Raw genomic sequence first — 15458 nt, 5'->3', positions numbered from 1 at the left:
CAATCGGGGGGTAACAAGCAGGAGTCAACCCTCCTTTATACCTCCCGACCGACAGACAGAGCACGTGACGCGCTCTCTAGCGCCCCTCTTATAGTCAGGCCAATTATGGAATTGCCCGACAATAAGCAAGGAGGCCGCTATACTACTTATGCCGATTATTGAAGGGTCCCCGGTGAGAGTAGGGTATATATTCCCCCGACCTCCGCGGGCGGAATATATAAAATCTCCCCGAATCTCACTGGCCTCCCCACAATAATCCTTGGCACAACTCGCTGCCACCAACCGATTTACGGTAACTATTAGCCGAACACACAGACGTGGGATTCAAGATCGAGATAACAGAACAGCCCAAGATTAATTATATAATTTAATCGCCTAAAGCACACTAGAAACTACAATATATACAATAGGGAATCTACAGAATATACAGTTATGTCAGAGTACAGTTACAGATAAAGCATGGTTTACAACAGGTATGCAATTCAATCAGTTACCTTGTGCGTCTGGCCACAGGGGGGCGCTGTAGACCAGGTTTCCAGGAACTCTCTCACAGGTCTGTCCCAACCAGGCCCCCGAGCAGAAGAACACTGGAAAATGGCCGAAGTAGGGTTATCAACCTGGGCAAATCCAGGTCCCCTCCTACCTTAGTGACCTCACAGGGAGCACTGCTCCACCCCTGGCTGGAGTTATGGACAAATTCACAACATGGAATATGGGCCATAACTTTGCCTGGGAGCGTCGTAGGCGGACGCCAATGCTCTCATTGTGACAGTTATGAATTTAGCTACAGAACGAGGGGACTCATGACCTGTCTACGAGTTCCCATATGGCTGATATCACGCCTGGGGCATTTCCCAATGTCCTGCTCCCATAAAAAGGGTGTGCCGGCATCGTCTGCATGCGGAGACACCATTTTTATGGTTGCCATATTTATCGGAAATATGGCTTGCGAGATATGAACCATTTTTTACTGGAGTCGTTCTGTCTGCTAGTTCCATAGCCTTGCTAATGAGATACAACTCTTGTTACAGGGTGACGGCAGGGAGTCATCCTGTGTCCTTTGTCCTAAAGCCACCTAATTTCCATATCACAGGACATGGCCATGGATTTGTTGCTAAACCAGTTGTGTGAAGGGAAGGGGGTAGTGACACCAGGAGAGGGCTTCCTGACATGACTTGAATGTCATGATTTATCGTCATATCTCCGGATTTACCTCACAAGGCCTAACGATATATCGCCGGGGTCACGGATTCCGTGATGCACATCCCGTATCATTAGCGACGTCGTTGCGTGTGACACGCAGGAACGACCATTAACGATGGCAAATACTCACCAAATCGTCCATCGTTGACACGTCGTTCATTTTCAAAAACTCGTTGATCGTAGAGGACGCAGGTTGTTCGTCAATCCCGAGGCAGCACACATCGCTACGTGTGACACCTCGGGAACGACAAACTACAGCTTACCTGCGGCCGCCGGCAATGCGGAAGGAAGGAGGTGGGCGGCATGTTACAGCCGCTCATCTCCGCCCCTCCGCTTCTATTGGGCGGCCGCTTAGTGATGCCGCTGTGACGCCGCACGAACCGCCCCCTTAGAAAGGAGGTGGATTGCCGCCCACAGCGACGTCGCTAGCCAGGTAAATCTGTGTGATGGCTCCTAACGTTATTGTGCGCCACAGGCAGTGATTTGCCCGTGACGCACAAACGACGGAGGCGGGTGCTTAGACCAGCGATATCGCTGCGTGTAAAGCCCCCTTAACTGATTCCGTTCTTATCAATACTAGTCTCTCCTGTGGGAACAGGTGAGTACGCGAGCGCTGATCAACTTTTATGCAGTCAATCGTCTAGTACTTTCTAACTAAGAAAAACCGTGTCCCCGCTGTTCCGGACTGTTTTGAGATAAGTTGGGGTAAGAGGTCCGCCACTCTATGCCCAGGACTTTCGTAGTTGCTCTCTTCGATTTTAGAGGATTCCCGCGCTCGGAGCCTCAACAACTTCTTTTCTCTTTCTCTTCTTTTATCTCTCTGGAGGGAGCGACTCTTCTCCTCCTCCTTTCCTGGAGTCCCCTTTTCATAATCTCAACTTCGACTAGGTTTTCCTCTTTGTCTCTCGCTCTTAGGCCGTTGTCCCACTTGCAATTGCTTTGCGCATATCTCGCGCGAGTTTCGCGGTGCATCACACTCTTCTCACAGGAGCGGGTCTGTTGCACGCATCTCTGTGCAGCCGAGACCCGCTCCTGTCCGGAGAGTGTGTGGCCGTGCTGGGTGATGCACCGCGAAACTCGCGCGAGATACTCGCAAGTGGGACACCGGCCTAACAATGAGTATGTAAGAACTCAGAACTGTACGTATGATGGTTATTGTTATGCCTTGTTGATGAGTAATTTTGGCCAACTTTGAAAATCAATAAAATGTATTAATGAGAAAAACCGTGGTGGGCTATCCTATCACTTAAGGATAATGTCACGCTAGGTATGGGGAGGTACCAAGCGCATGGTGAAAGGGAAAAGAAACCCAGTGTCTAGGACAAAGGAAGATGGTGACCCCTGACCAAATCTTCTGCTGGTCCCTGAGGTTCCTCACCACCCTAGATAGGTTCTGCACCTAAGCACCGAGCCGGATACCTGATCCTAGTTATCCCTAGTGCTGGGCTTTAAATAGGGAACAGATGGGATGAGCTCTTCGTCAACCCCACCAAACACTATAGAAGACACAAGGGGGACACAGGAGGAAAAGCATGAACTACTTATCATTAGATGGTAGAAGTTCAGCAAAGCTATAGCAACAATACAACAGAGGAGTACAAGCCACCTGCTTGTAACCTTGGCTTGAAGGAACTGAAAATATCACCAGCACCAGTACAAGGAAGGAAGGGGTATATAAACACCAAAGGAATACTGATGATCAGTAGCTGGGTGGAAGGCAAGCTCCTGCTGGGTCCAAAAGGGGGAGAGAGTAATCCAGCAGGAAAGCTACCTATTACAATGAATAGTGACAGCAGAAACAATAGAAAGTCAGGGAGGATTCAGACACTGTGACCTTCTATGGCCAGAAACCACATGACTGTCTGTCAACACATGACAGATAAGTCTGTGAGCCATTTCTTCCCCCAGGTCAAGAATGATCCAGCTTGGGGAAGACACCAAAATAAAGCCCATTGCTGTCTTCCGACAGTCCACAGACAGCAAATAGAGAGAGGTTAACCTCCGCTCCATTCAGAAAGGCTTTGCATAGCCAATTTCCTGGATACTAAAACTCTATCCTCGGGATTGCTGATGGTTCCCAATAATCAGTAACTTTTTCCCCTATCCATCGCTTTTAATGTTGGAAAAACCTCCTATAAAATGTGTTTCTACCTATGCCTGTGGATCAGAGCGCTGAATGCCAGCCCGTCTCTCCAGCTGGTGGTAAAGTTCTGGATATTGACCTCGGGGTAGCTGAAGATATAAAGAATAGTGCATTACTATAGCATCTTGTAATAGGTCACCTCTAAGTCAGACGAAAATTCCAGAACCCACCCTGCCGTCTTCATCTGGCACCACAGGAGGAGGGCGTCCTTGGCTGACCTCGTCTCCCGGTTGTCTTCAGTTTCTATCTTTATCACTTGGATCTTTTGGAAATGGAGAAATAGGGAAAAGTGTTCATAGAAAGGAAACAATGTCATAGTTAATGATGAGCGAATACTAAATTCAGGGTCTGGTTATTCGGAGTGAAGGCTACCGTAAATGTTTGGGTTCCAGTTATTCGTACTGAATATCTAAGACTATTCCAGTATTCGTCACGAATAACAAACCTAATGCAAGTCAATGGGGAACCGAGCATTTTTCTTGAAGATTTCCCAGAAAAACACTCGGGATCCCCATTGACTTGCATGAATACCGGAATAGTACTAGGTATTGGGTACGAATATTCCGAACCCAAATATTTAGTATTCGTTCATCACTAGTCATACTATTAATAAAATGCGGGTGGTAATTTTATATAACACAAACTGTAAAGCATAAAATCTTGGCCAAATCTGCCCCATATGATACGAGCTGCAGGATTAAGACTGTCACTGCTGCCCCCTACTGGAAGTGTCAATAATGAATGCACTTTTATAATGTGATGCAACAGAGCAAAAGTCTCAACCCTGTGGATCTTCAGGTCTAAGGCCCTGTGCGCACCATCTGAAAGATTACCGCACCTACGGTAAAAAAAACGCAGCAAACCGCACCCGAAAACCACAGCTTTGTCACGGTTTTGCCGCGGTTTTTCCACGGGTTGGTACCTGTGTTTTTATGCCTTCAATGCAATAAAGCTCGTTGAAAAAAAATATATAAATATATATATGTGTTGTCATTTCCTTCTTCGATAGATAGATAGATAGATAATGGATAGATATATAGATAGCTAATGGATAGATAGATAGATAGATAGATAGATATATAGATAGATGGATAAATGGATGGATAGATAGATAGATAATGGATATATAGATAGATAATGGATAAATAATGGATGGATAGATAGATAGATAGATAATGGATAGATAGATAGATAATGGATAGATAATGTAATGATAGATAGATATAATATAGATGGATGGATAGCTAGATAATGGATAGATAGATAGATAGAGGGATAGATAAATAGATAATGGATAGATAGATAGATAGAGGGATAGATAAATAGATAATGGATAGATAGATAGATAGAGGGATAGATAAATAGATAATGGATAGATAGATAGATAGATGATGGATAGATAGATAGAGGGATAGATAGATAATGGAGAAAGAGATAGACAATGGACGGATATAAAGAGGGATAGATAATAGACAGATAGATAATGGATAGATAGATGGATAGATAGATAGATAATGGATAGATGGATAGATAGATAGATAGATAGATAGATAGAGGGATAGATAGAGGGATAGATAGATAGATAATGGATAGATAGATGGATAGATAGATAGATAGATAGATAATGGATAGATAGATAGATAGATGATGGCTAGGTTGATAGATATTACAGCTTTTATTTCTGATGTTTGTGTCCCCCCCCCCCCCCCCAACAATATTTCTCATACAGCAGTGACCCTGCGGGACCTTGTATCTGAGTTCTTGCAGGGTCACTACCGGTCGGTGACGTCACTCTATTACCGCTTGTGAGGCCGAGAAGTTCTCGCGAGTGGTAATGTGTTGACATCAACGACTGTGAGGAATGTCCTAGAGTTACCCCTGCAGCATCGCTCACTGAATGAGGCTGCATTGAGTACTATGTGTTAGACGCGGCTGGGTCACTATTCAAGCGTCGTGGGACCTCGTGTGGATTATGTCGAACCTGGGTGTTTGGAGGGGGTTAATAAAGTTGTGAAAGAGGGGGATTTTTTGTGTTTTATTTCAAATAGAGGATTTTTAGGTGTGTGTGTTTTTTCACTTTCACTTACAGATTAGTGACGGTGTCTCATAGACGCTGCTATTACTAACCTAGGGCTTAGTGGCAGCTATGGACTGCCATTAACTCCTTATTACCCCAATTGCCACCACATCACGGCAATCGGGAAGAGCTGGTAACACGCTGGGACTGTCGCATAATGGATGCGACATTCTCGGGGCAGCTGCGGGCTGATATTCTTGGCTGCGGGAGGGGGGGTGCCATAACCATTGCCCCCGCCCTCTCCACCCTGAGAATATCAGGCCCCTGTAGCGTGCTTACCATGGCTGGACGATAGAAATATAGCAGAGCCCACGCATTTTTTTTTATTTTTATTTTTTTTTTAATATGTACATTGCTGTTTTCTATGTGTCTGTGCATTATATATGTATGTGTCTGTGTGTGTGTGTTTACTCTGCTAAACTTCCTCTTCCTCTCCTAATGACATTGCTTCCTTGCAAAACGCAGGGTAGTGATGATCACTATGTCCCGAAAAAGGCGAAATACCGCGGGAATAACGCAATGAAACGCACATAATTTGCTACCTGCGTTATTCCATGCGGGATTTCATAATTACATTACAGTCAATGGGGTAAATTACTGCAGGTAGGCAGAAGCGACATGCTCATTAATTCTGCAGCAAAACCTGTTGGTGAACAAAAACACAGTGTGCGCACAGCAATTTTTTTTGTTACCATAGGTTTTGCTGGGGAAGGACTGCAGCAAGGTTATGAACATTTTCTGCAGCAAAACATGCAGCAAAACCGCTGCAAATCCACGGCAAAAATCGCAGCGTGCGCACAGGGCCTTACAAAGATACAACCCCCAGCATGTTCTGCCAGTCATTCTGGTAGATTTGCAATCGCTGGAATGCAAGAGTTTAGAAATCATTAATGCTGACAGTAAAGGGTGCTTTACACGTTGCGACATCGATGTCGCGAGCGATAGCACCCGCCCCCGTCGTACATGCGATATGTGCTGATCGCTGCCGTAGTAAACAACATCGCTACGGCAGCATCACACGCACATACCTGTTCAGCGACGTTGCTGGAGACACCGAACAATCCCTCCTTTAAGGGGGAGGTGCATTCGGCGTCACTAAACGGCCGCCTAATAGCAGAGGAGGGGCGGAGATGAGCGGCTGGAACATGCCGCCCACCTTCTTCCTTCCTCATTGCCGGTGGTCGGAGGTAAGGAGATGTTCGTCGTTCCTGCGGTGTCATACACAGCGATGTGTGATGCCGCAGGAACGACGAACAACCAGCGGCATGCACCACCAACGATATTATGATAAGGAGCAACGCCTTAACGATCAACAATTTTTGCCATTTTTGCGATCGTCGCTCCTTGCAGTCACACGCTCCGATGTCGATAACGACACCGGATGTGCTTCACAAACACCGTGACCCTGACGATATATCGTTAGCGATGTTGCAGCGTGTAAAGCACCCTTAAGGCTATGTGCACATAAAGTTTGTTCAGGGGGTTAAAAACAACTACCCCAAAAATAAGCCCTAGCATGATTTGACAAGATTTTTGGAGTATGCTTGAAATATAAACCCCACTTCAAAACCCTAGTTACAGTCAAGGCCGGCATTAGGGGGAGTCAAACTGTGAAAGTCCTCTGGGCCCCCACTCTCTTAGGGACCACAGCAGTTGTATATCAAGGTTAAGATTGTTTAGGACCTTTGATGACTTCTCAGTTATGTGACCAAAGGTCCTTAATTGCAGGAGTTTTTTCAAGTGAAAACAGTTTCAGGAAATGCTCCTTCTTTCTTTGGTGGAGTTTTTGGAGGGGTTTTTAATTTCCAGAAGTGGTTTTTGCACCCTTTTTTTTGGGGGGGGGGGGGGAGTGGACCCGCTCAAAAACCTCAGTGCACATGTGACGCCCCTGGACTATTCAGGTCGTCACAGGGTACTGCACGCTCTTTCTCTTCAGTGCAGTATTCAACCCCCCATGGTTCTGGGTCTCTATCCTGCAGTACTGCCTCCATCAGCATCCACAAATCCTAGATACACTTTGCACCACGCCTGTCGGGCACACCAGTGGGCTGCTTAAGCAGGAATAGGGCCGGCCACCTAGGGATCAGACAGGGAGGTGGGAGGTGTTAAGGTCAGTTAGTAGTGGAGAGTTGTTGAGTAGCCCTCAAGCTGTGAGGAGCTCTGAGGAAGCTGGGAGTTGGAGCTCCCAGGGGAGAGGAAAACTAGGTCGCAGACGGTGGTCTGGACCCAGAGGGGTCGGACCCCCAGTGGCAGGGGATTGAGGCTAGGTGCCTGGGACCTGTCAAGATGGACGGTCAGCAGCCTGGTCCTATTACCGGTCCGGGTCCGAAAGCACGACGGGGTACACGGACCCTAGGTCGGGGAGAAGCTTCAGGCAACCCAGCAATTAACCTGAGGAGAACGGGGCCTTTATGGACTGTTCCCAATAACTCCAGGATCAAGACACTAGCGCAACGAGGGGGATAGGGCTTTCCTAGCAAGCAGCCGAATAAAATCCCAAGCGTGAGCCCTGAGAGCAGGCTCCTCTACTTAGCCACAGTTGGGAGCAGGGCCCGGATAGCTCCAAGCTACCGGACCACAACGGACACTCTAAAATTTAGTGCCAGGAGGCAGGTTACGGACCACCAGCAGCACTGCAGGGGACGGGACCCGGACAAGCTCCCCTTGAGAGGCAGCGGGACCCAGAGACTTGGTTTACCACGTTGTCAGCGTCTGCTTCATTGCTGAGTGAGTACCTGATTAACCCCTGCACTGTGTCGCCACATCACCATCCAGAGTCCCAGGGCCTACCCCTACTCGTGGAGGGCAACGTCACCTAGCTGCCCCACTCCATCACCCTGGGTACTCCCAACGGTAGTGGCGGTACTCCCAATTCCCGCACACCACAGGTGGCGTCACGAACTATACCAAATCCCATGTACATAATCCCTTTTACATTTGAGTGTGGCCCCTAAGCCCCCGGGTCCGGAGACCCTCGAGCCACGAATGGATACTACCCCCAGATCCGAGCGGTTTGATCCGCTGCTGGGAAGGCACACGCATAGTCTATAGGTTCTTTCATATACGCTGGTTTAATGCAGTTTTTGAAGCCAATGTTGATATTTCCACTCCTAGTTTAAGCTTTGAAAACTGCATAAAAATAGCACACGTGAAAGCACGGAAAAGGGAATGGTTACACTCATGGGTTAATCCATTTAAAATTTTCCAGGAGGAGCAACAGAGGGATTGCAAAATCCAGACGGTCAAGTAGTGTTACTAATTTTTACATGTCAAGAGGGCTCTTCTTTACTTGTTTATAACACCGATGATCAAACCAATTTCTGATCTTCTGTAATGTGCAAATTACCTGAAAACGGAGAATAATGGTCCAGACGAGGCCGAGCGTCAGCCGGTGATTCCCGTCCACAATATCATGGGATCCTACATTCTCTAGATGCACTCGCTGCTCCTTAAGAAACTGAAGGGCCTTGTCCACATTTTCCAAAGAATGAATCCTCATCCGGCCTCTCGTGGGTTTCGGCTGAGGGAAGATTACATTAATTCACTGAATGCTTTAAAAACGTCTCTTCGTTAAATTTTAAAGGAGCACCAAAAATTGGAGAGCAAGCGGTGGGGCGTGAATCTATCAAATATTCATAGCACATACTGTTAATATGCCAGAAATGTCCCATATTTGATCCCCATTTTTAATCTACCGTTTTTTTTCATTAAGAAGGTTAAGAGAAAAGGGGTAATTAATTGTAGACACATTAAGGAACCTGACAGATGAATTATGCTGCCCAAATTACAGGCAGCATTAATCCAGACACTGGCTTAGTCCGAGAGGCCGCTCCTCGGAGGCTGCTCCCCGCCCCGCTCCTCTTGCCTATAGGGTCTCACCCTATGTGTGTGTATAGTGTCAGACAAGGGGAGTTGGGCGGGGAGAAGCAGACAGAAATTGACTTCTTGGAATAGTCATTCTAATTGCCAAATCCCTTCACAACTTTTAAAATTACGCTTTTTCTGAAAAGTTGCAGCATTTCAGTAAAATATACATGTCAGCAGCAATACCACACATCCAAGCCCTTTCCACCTCCTGCCGACTCCTACTCAAAAATATTTCCCAGATCCGTACATTCCTTACCGAAGATTCTGCAAAAACATTAGTGCATGCCCTCATCATCTCCCACCTCGACTACTGCAACCTCCTCCTCTCTAGCCTCCTTACTAACATTCTTGCACCCCTCCAATCTATCCTAAACTCTGCGGCCTGACTAATACACCTCTTACCTTGCCGGGGCCTTTCCTCTGTGCCAATCCCTTCACTGGCTTCCCATTGCGCAAAAACTCCAGATCAAAATCTACTCCATGACCTACAAAGCCATCTACAACCTGTCTCCTCCATACATCTGTGACCTAGTCTCCCGGTACCTACCTGCACGCAACCTCCGATCCTCGCAAGACCTTATTCCCAACTTTCATCTCATCTCCTCTTCCCACAATCGCATACAAGACTTTTCCCATGCCTCCTCCATACTCTGGAACTTGCTACCCCAACATATCAGACTCTCATCTACCATGGAAACATTCAAAATGAACCTGAAGACCGACCCCTTCCGACAAACCTACAATCTGCAGTAACCCTCAGTCCACTATAACGCTGCACGAACTATAACGCTGCACGACCAGCTCTACCCATCTACTGTATCCTCACCCTTCCCCCTCAGTCAACTAGACTGCTGCACAACCAGCTCTGTCCCATCTACCGTATCCTCACCCTTCCCCCTCAGTCAACTAGACTGCTGCACAACCAGCTCTGTCCCATCTACTGTATCCTCACTCATCCTCCTCAGTAGACTATACCAGTGCACGACCAGCTCTACCCCATCTACTGTATCCTCACTCATCCACCTCAGTCCAGTATACCGCTGCACAACCAGGTCTACCCCATCTACTGTATCCTCACCCATCCCCCTCAGTCCACTATAACGCTGCACGACCAGCTCTGTCCCATCTACTGTATCCTAACTCATCCTCCTCAGTAGACTATACCAGTGCACGACCAGCTCTACCCCATCTACTGTATCCGCACCCATCCACCTCAGTCCATTATACCACTGCACGACCAGCTGTGTCCCAGCTACTGTATCCTCACTCATCCTCCTCAGTCCACTATACCGTTGCACGACCAGCTCTACCCCATCTACTGTATCCTCACCCATCCACCTAAGTCCACTATACCGCTGTATGACCAGCTCTACCCCATCTACTGTATCCTCACCCATCCACCTCAGTCCACTATACTGCTGCACGACCAGCTCTACCCCATCTACTGTATCCTCACCCATCCAGCTCAGTCCACTATCCTTCTGGACGACCAGCTCTACCCCATCTACTTAGTTCTCACCCACCCCCTCAGTCCACTATACCACTGCACAACCAGTTCTACCCCATCAACTGTATCCTCACCCATCTACCTCAGTTTACCATCCTGGTGCACGACCAGCTCTACCCCATCTACTGGATCCTCACCCATCCCCCTCAGTCCACTATACCGCTCCACAACCAGCTCTACCCACATCTACTGTATTCTCACCCACACCCCTCAGTAGCCTATACTGCTGTATGACCAGTCCTACCTCCATCTACTTTATCCTCACCCATCCCCTTCAGTAGCCTATACAGCTACACGACCAACCCTACCTCCATCTACTGTATCCTCACCCCTTCCCTGTAGACTGTGATCCCTCGAGGGCAGGGTCCACTCTCCTCCTGAACCAGTCTGTGCCTTGTATTGTACTTGTTTTTGTTATTTGTACCCCTTTTCACTTGTAAAGCGCCATAGAATAAATGATGGTATAATAATAAATAGTAATAATTGGACCGGGACTCGGAGTCATGCTGCCCGCGGTTCAGATCACTGCTAGGCTCCCTTTAACCTTCTGAAATCCATAGAGAAACGACTGCTCCACCATTTCGTTATCCCCGATCACACAGCCCTGACCGACGTCGTACCAGCTGCTCCCCGGAAAGCACTTCCAGCAGTTTGGTGATGATGTAGCCATCCCGTAGGTCATTATACAGATCATTCACGCGACATGGAACTTTGGAGAGATGAGAATTCATCCACTTGGTAAATGTTTTCTTCTGCACGGCGTCCCGTTCATCTATGGATTAAAAAAAAGGAGACATTAGAAAAGAAACAGGACCTGTGACCAAGACGCCCTCCACCCAAGCTTCATTCTTATGAAGCCCCCTATACCGTGAATAAATATCATAATAGAGGAAAGATGCGGCGGCCATACATTGTGGTAGCTGCATGGTCAAATGAATGGCCGTCCGAATAATACATGCAAGGGGCCAGGGCTGCTTCACCTATAGAAGTGGGTTCCAAGTGGATCCCCCACTATGATTTCCACAAACCCTAAGAAAGCATCTGGATAAGGGATTGTCCTAATGATATAAAGCGTAAATGAGGAGACAGTACAAATAACCTCTCCTGTAATCCACCATGAACCCCCGGCTTTCTACTGCCATTGCGCAGAAGACATCAACTCTTACCGGCCAAAGCTTTGATCCTGGAGCACTCAAACAGTTTGCCAGAAGCTGCGGGTTCATCCCACGGACGCTCCGTCTGGTCCCAGCGATTGTTGTTATTCGGGGGGGTCTGCACCTCCATGTTGTCCAGCTCTGGGCTCACATTCGCCATCACAACTACCAGAAAAATGGAGACAAAACAAGTATGGACAGATATAACGGCGTCCACCATCGAAGCTGAAGGTATATTGATTAGATACTGACATGATTCCTCTGTGCAGAGCATCTTGCACACAGGTGATGCTCTGCTGCACTTTCCTGAACTACAGAGTCGGCAGTGACATGATTCCTTTGTACAGAGCATCTTGCACATTGGGAGATGCTCTGCTGTGTTTTCCTGAGCACTAGCTGGCAGGTTGTTTGACAGCACAGGATTCCTCGCAGGTTCTGGGAGGTGCTGATTACTCAGGTGTTCCATCTTCCTGTTAATTTCTAGGCTTCTTTCCTGAGCATGCTTTCCCAGAACCTTGCCAGTCTTACTATCTGGTTCTGCAGTTGTGCTGTTTGCCTGTGTTTTTGCAAGTGTTTCTTGATCCCGGACCGTAGTTGACTCCTCTCTGCCCGCTCCCTGTTTTTGTCGTGACCTCCTGGCTTTGGACCTCGGACCATTACCTAACCACGTCTCTGTCTGCTCCCTGAATCTAATACGTACAATCTTAGAATTCTGACCCTCGGCCTGTGACCTGACTACGCTTCTGTTTACTCCCTGTGTCCTGTCGTGTCCTCCTGTTACCTGACCCCGGCTTGCTTGACTACTCTTCCGTCTGTACGATCCATAAGTAGTGACTTGCATTACAGATACATTGTCAATGACTGACTATTCAGGGAGTGGATAAAAGATTAAAATAGAAACAGATGCAGAAAGACTAGTACAGTATATATGGGTACTGCCGGGCAATACCTGTCAAACTAACCTGATCAGCTTCTATGAGGATGTAAGCTCTCACATGGACCGAGGAGAATCATTGGATGTCATTTATCTCGACTTCGGTAAAGCATTTGACACTGTCCCACATAAAAGACTGCTAAGTAAAATGAGAAAGCTTGGGCTCGGGGAAAATGTGTGTAGATGGGTAGGTAGCTGGCTTAGTGGTAGAAAACAAAGAGTGGTTATTAATGGTGCATACTCAGATTGGGCCAGGGTTACTAGTGGGGTGCCACAGGGGTCTGTATTGGGCCCCCTACTATTTAATATATTTATTAATGATCTGGTGGATGGTTTACAGAGTAAAATATCAGTATTTGCAGATGATACAAAACTATGTAAGGTAGTTAACACAAAGGAGGACAGTTTGCAATTACAGATGGACTTGAGTAAATTGGAGAATTGGGCTGAAAAATGGCAAATGAGGTTTAACACAGATAAGTGTAAGGTTATGCACATGGGAAGGAGAAACAGATGCTACGATTACTTACTAAATGGGAAACTGCTGGGGAAATCAGACATGGAAAAAGACTTAGGTATCTTAGTGAATAAGAATCTAAATTGGAGTGCCCAGTGTCAGGCAGCAGCCACCAAAGCAAATAGGGTGATGGGATGCATTAGAAGAGGTCTGGGGGCACGAGATGAAAACATCATTCTCCCTCTGTACAAATCACTAGTCAGACCACACTTGGAGTATTGTGTGCAATTTTGGGCGCCGGTGCTGAAGAAAGACATTACTGAACTTGAAAGGGTTCAGAGGCGGGCTACTAAAATAATAAATGGAATGGGTGCATTACAATACACGGAAAGGTTATCAAAATTAGGTCTATTTACTCTAGAAAAGAGAAGACTTAGGGGAGACCTAATAAATATGTACAAATATATCAGAGGACCATATAGAGATCTCTCCCATGATCTGTTTGTACCAAGGACTATGACAAGAACAAGGGGGCATTCTTTTCGATTGGAGGAAAGAAAATTCCTACATCAGCATAGAAGAGGGTTCTTCACGGTAAGAGCAGTGAGGCTCTGGAACTCTCTTCCTGAGGAAGTGGTGATGGCCAACTCACTGAATGAATTTAAGAGAGGAATGGATGCATTTCTTGTTAGCAAAAGTATAGAAGGTTATAAATAGCATAATCTTACAGGTAGATAGAAGAGCGACCAAGATTATTAGAGGAATGGGTGGGCTGCAATACCAAGACAGGTTATTAAACTTGGGGTTAGTTAGTTAGGAAAAACAAAGGCTTAGGGGGATCTAATCACAATGTATAAATATATGAGGGGACAGTACAGAGACCTTTCCAAAGATCTCTTTACACCTAGGCCTGCGACTGGAACACGGGGGCATCCGCTACGTCTTGAGGAAAGAATGTTTAATCATAATCACAGATGAGGACTCTTTACTGTACGAGCAGTGAGACTATGGAGCTCTCTGCCGTATGATGTTGTATTGAGGGATTCACAAGTAAAATTTAAGCAGAGCCTGATCGCATTAATTGAAAAATATAATATTACCAGTTATGTATATTGGATTTTATGACAGGGTGTTGATCCAGGGAACTAGTCTGATTGCCGTATGTGGAGTCAGGAAGGAATTTTTTTCCCCATTGGAGCTTATTTGACACATTGGGGTTTTTTTGCCTTCCTCTGGATCAACATGTTAGGCTACAGGTTGAACTAGATGGACTTAGAGTCTCCCTTCAACCTTAAAAACTATGAAACTATGAAACTATAATATCCTAATTGCCTGTCACATTCCCTATGAGATGTCCACAACTTAGCTCCTACTTTTGGAATTATTTGGGATACAGCAATGGCCTCTCAGGATTCCTTTGTGGACAAATCTTCCACCCTGATCAGTGTTGGGTATGGTGGTGGAGAGGCTTGCACCAAGCACAGGGGCAAGATTTGGTGCGGAGGTGTCCATAGCTCCATGTTACTTCTCTTCATCAATCTCCACCACATGGCCAATTCCAACGGAAAGACTGAAGCCCCTAGGAAACCCTCTCTCTATATTTTGGCACATGCCCAGGAAGCCACTCTACAATTGTTTCCCTTGCTCACCAAGTGTTTAGCAAATTATTTCTTATCCACAGGAGAGGGGATAACCTGCTGATTGCTAGGATCCTCAGTGATCCTAAGAACCATAAGAATAGGGGTCCTCAGAGCTAAGTCTTGTATGGAACGGAGGGACCCCCAGCATTGAGCAAGTTATCCCCAATTTTATGAATAGGGGGTAACATGCATTCTTCCTAAGAACCATAAGAATGGGGGTCCTCAGAACCCAGTCTTGTTTGGAATGAACAAAGGATAAAAGGCTGTGGAAAGAAAAGCGCAATAGGGTCTTACCCCAATTTATATAGGGTATGAATATGAGCAATCCTACTCACCAAATCGAGTTGTGAAAGTCACAACTCCTGTAAAGGCATATAAATCCAGATCACGGCAGCAGTACCCCAGGTGGCTGATAACAGAGAAGGGTAGAGAAGGGGCTTTTGACCACCGCGCCAATGATCACTTCATGAATATGT

At 46.6% G+C, this 15458-nt stretch overlaps 1 protein-coding gene across 1 annotated transcript in view; it reads right to left on the bottom strand.

Annotated features, from left to right (window-relative positions):
• The window catches only part of SPTBN4 (spectrin beta, non-erythrocytic 4), a 138294-nt gene that overhangs the window by 119042 nt on the left and 3794 nt on the right, over positions 1 to 15458 (bottom strand). The window contains exons 2-6 of the mRNA XM_075323644.1: positions 11964 to 12116; positions 11418 to 11569; positions 8770 to 8943; positions 3517 to 3608; positions 3355 to 3435 (exon numbers count right to left, since the gene is read on the bottom strand). Coding sequence (XP_075179759.1) covers positions 3355 to 3435; positions 3517 to 3608; positions 8770 to 8943; positions 11418 to 11569; positions 11964 to 12111 — 647 coding nt within the window. The 5' untranslated portion in view covers positions 12112 to 12116. The remainder of the gene's footprint in view (positions 1 to 3354; positions 3436 to 3516; positions 3609 to 8769; positions 8944 to 11417; positions 11570 to 11963; positions 12117 to 15458) is intronic.

This window comes from Anomaloglossus baeobatrachus, chromosome 9 (genome assembly GCF_048569485.1).
Source record: "Anomaloglossus baeobatrachus isolate aAnoBae1 chromosome 9, aAnoBae1.hap1, whole genome shotgun sequence".
In the NCBI taxonomy this organism is placed as follows: Eukaryota; Metazoa; Chordata; class Amphibia; order Anura; family Aromobatidae; genus Anomaloglossus; species Anomaloglossus baeobatrachus.
This window is presented reverse-complemented; position numbering and strand designations above follow the sequence as displayed.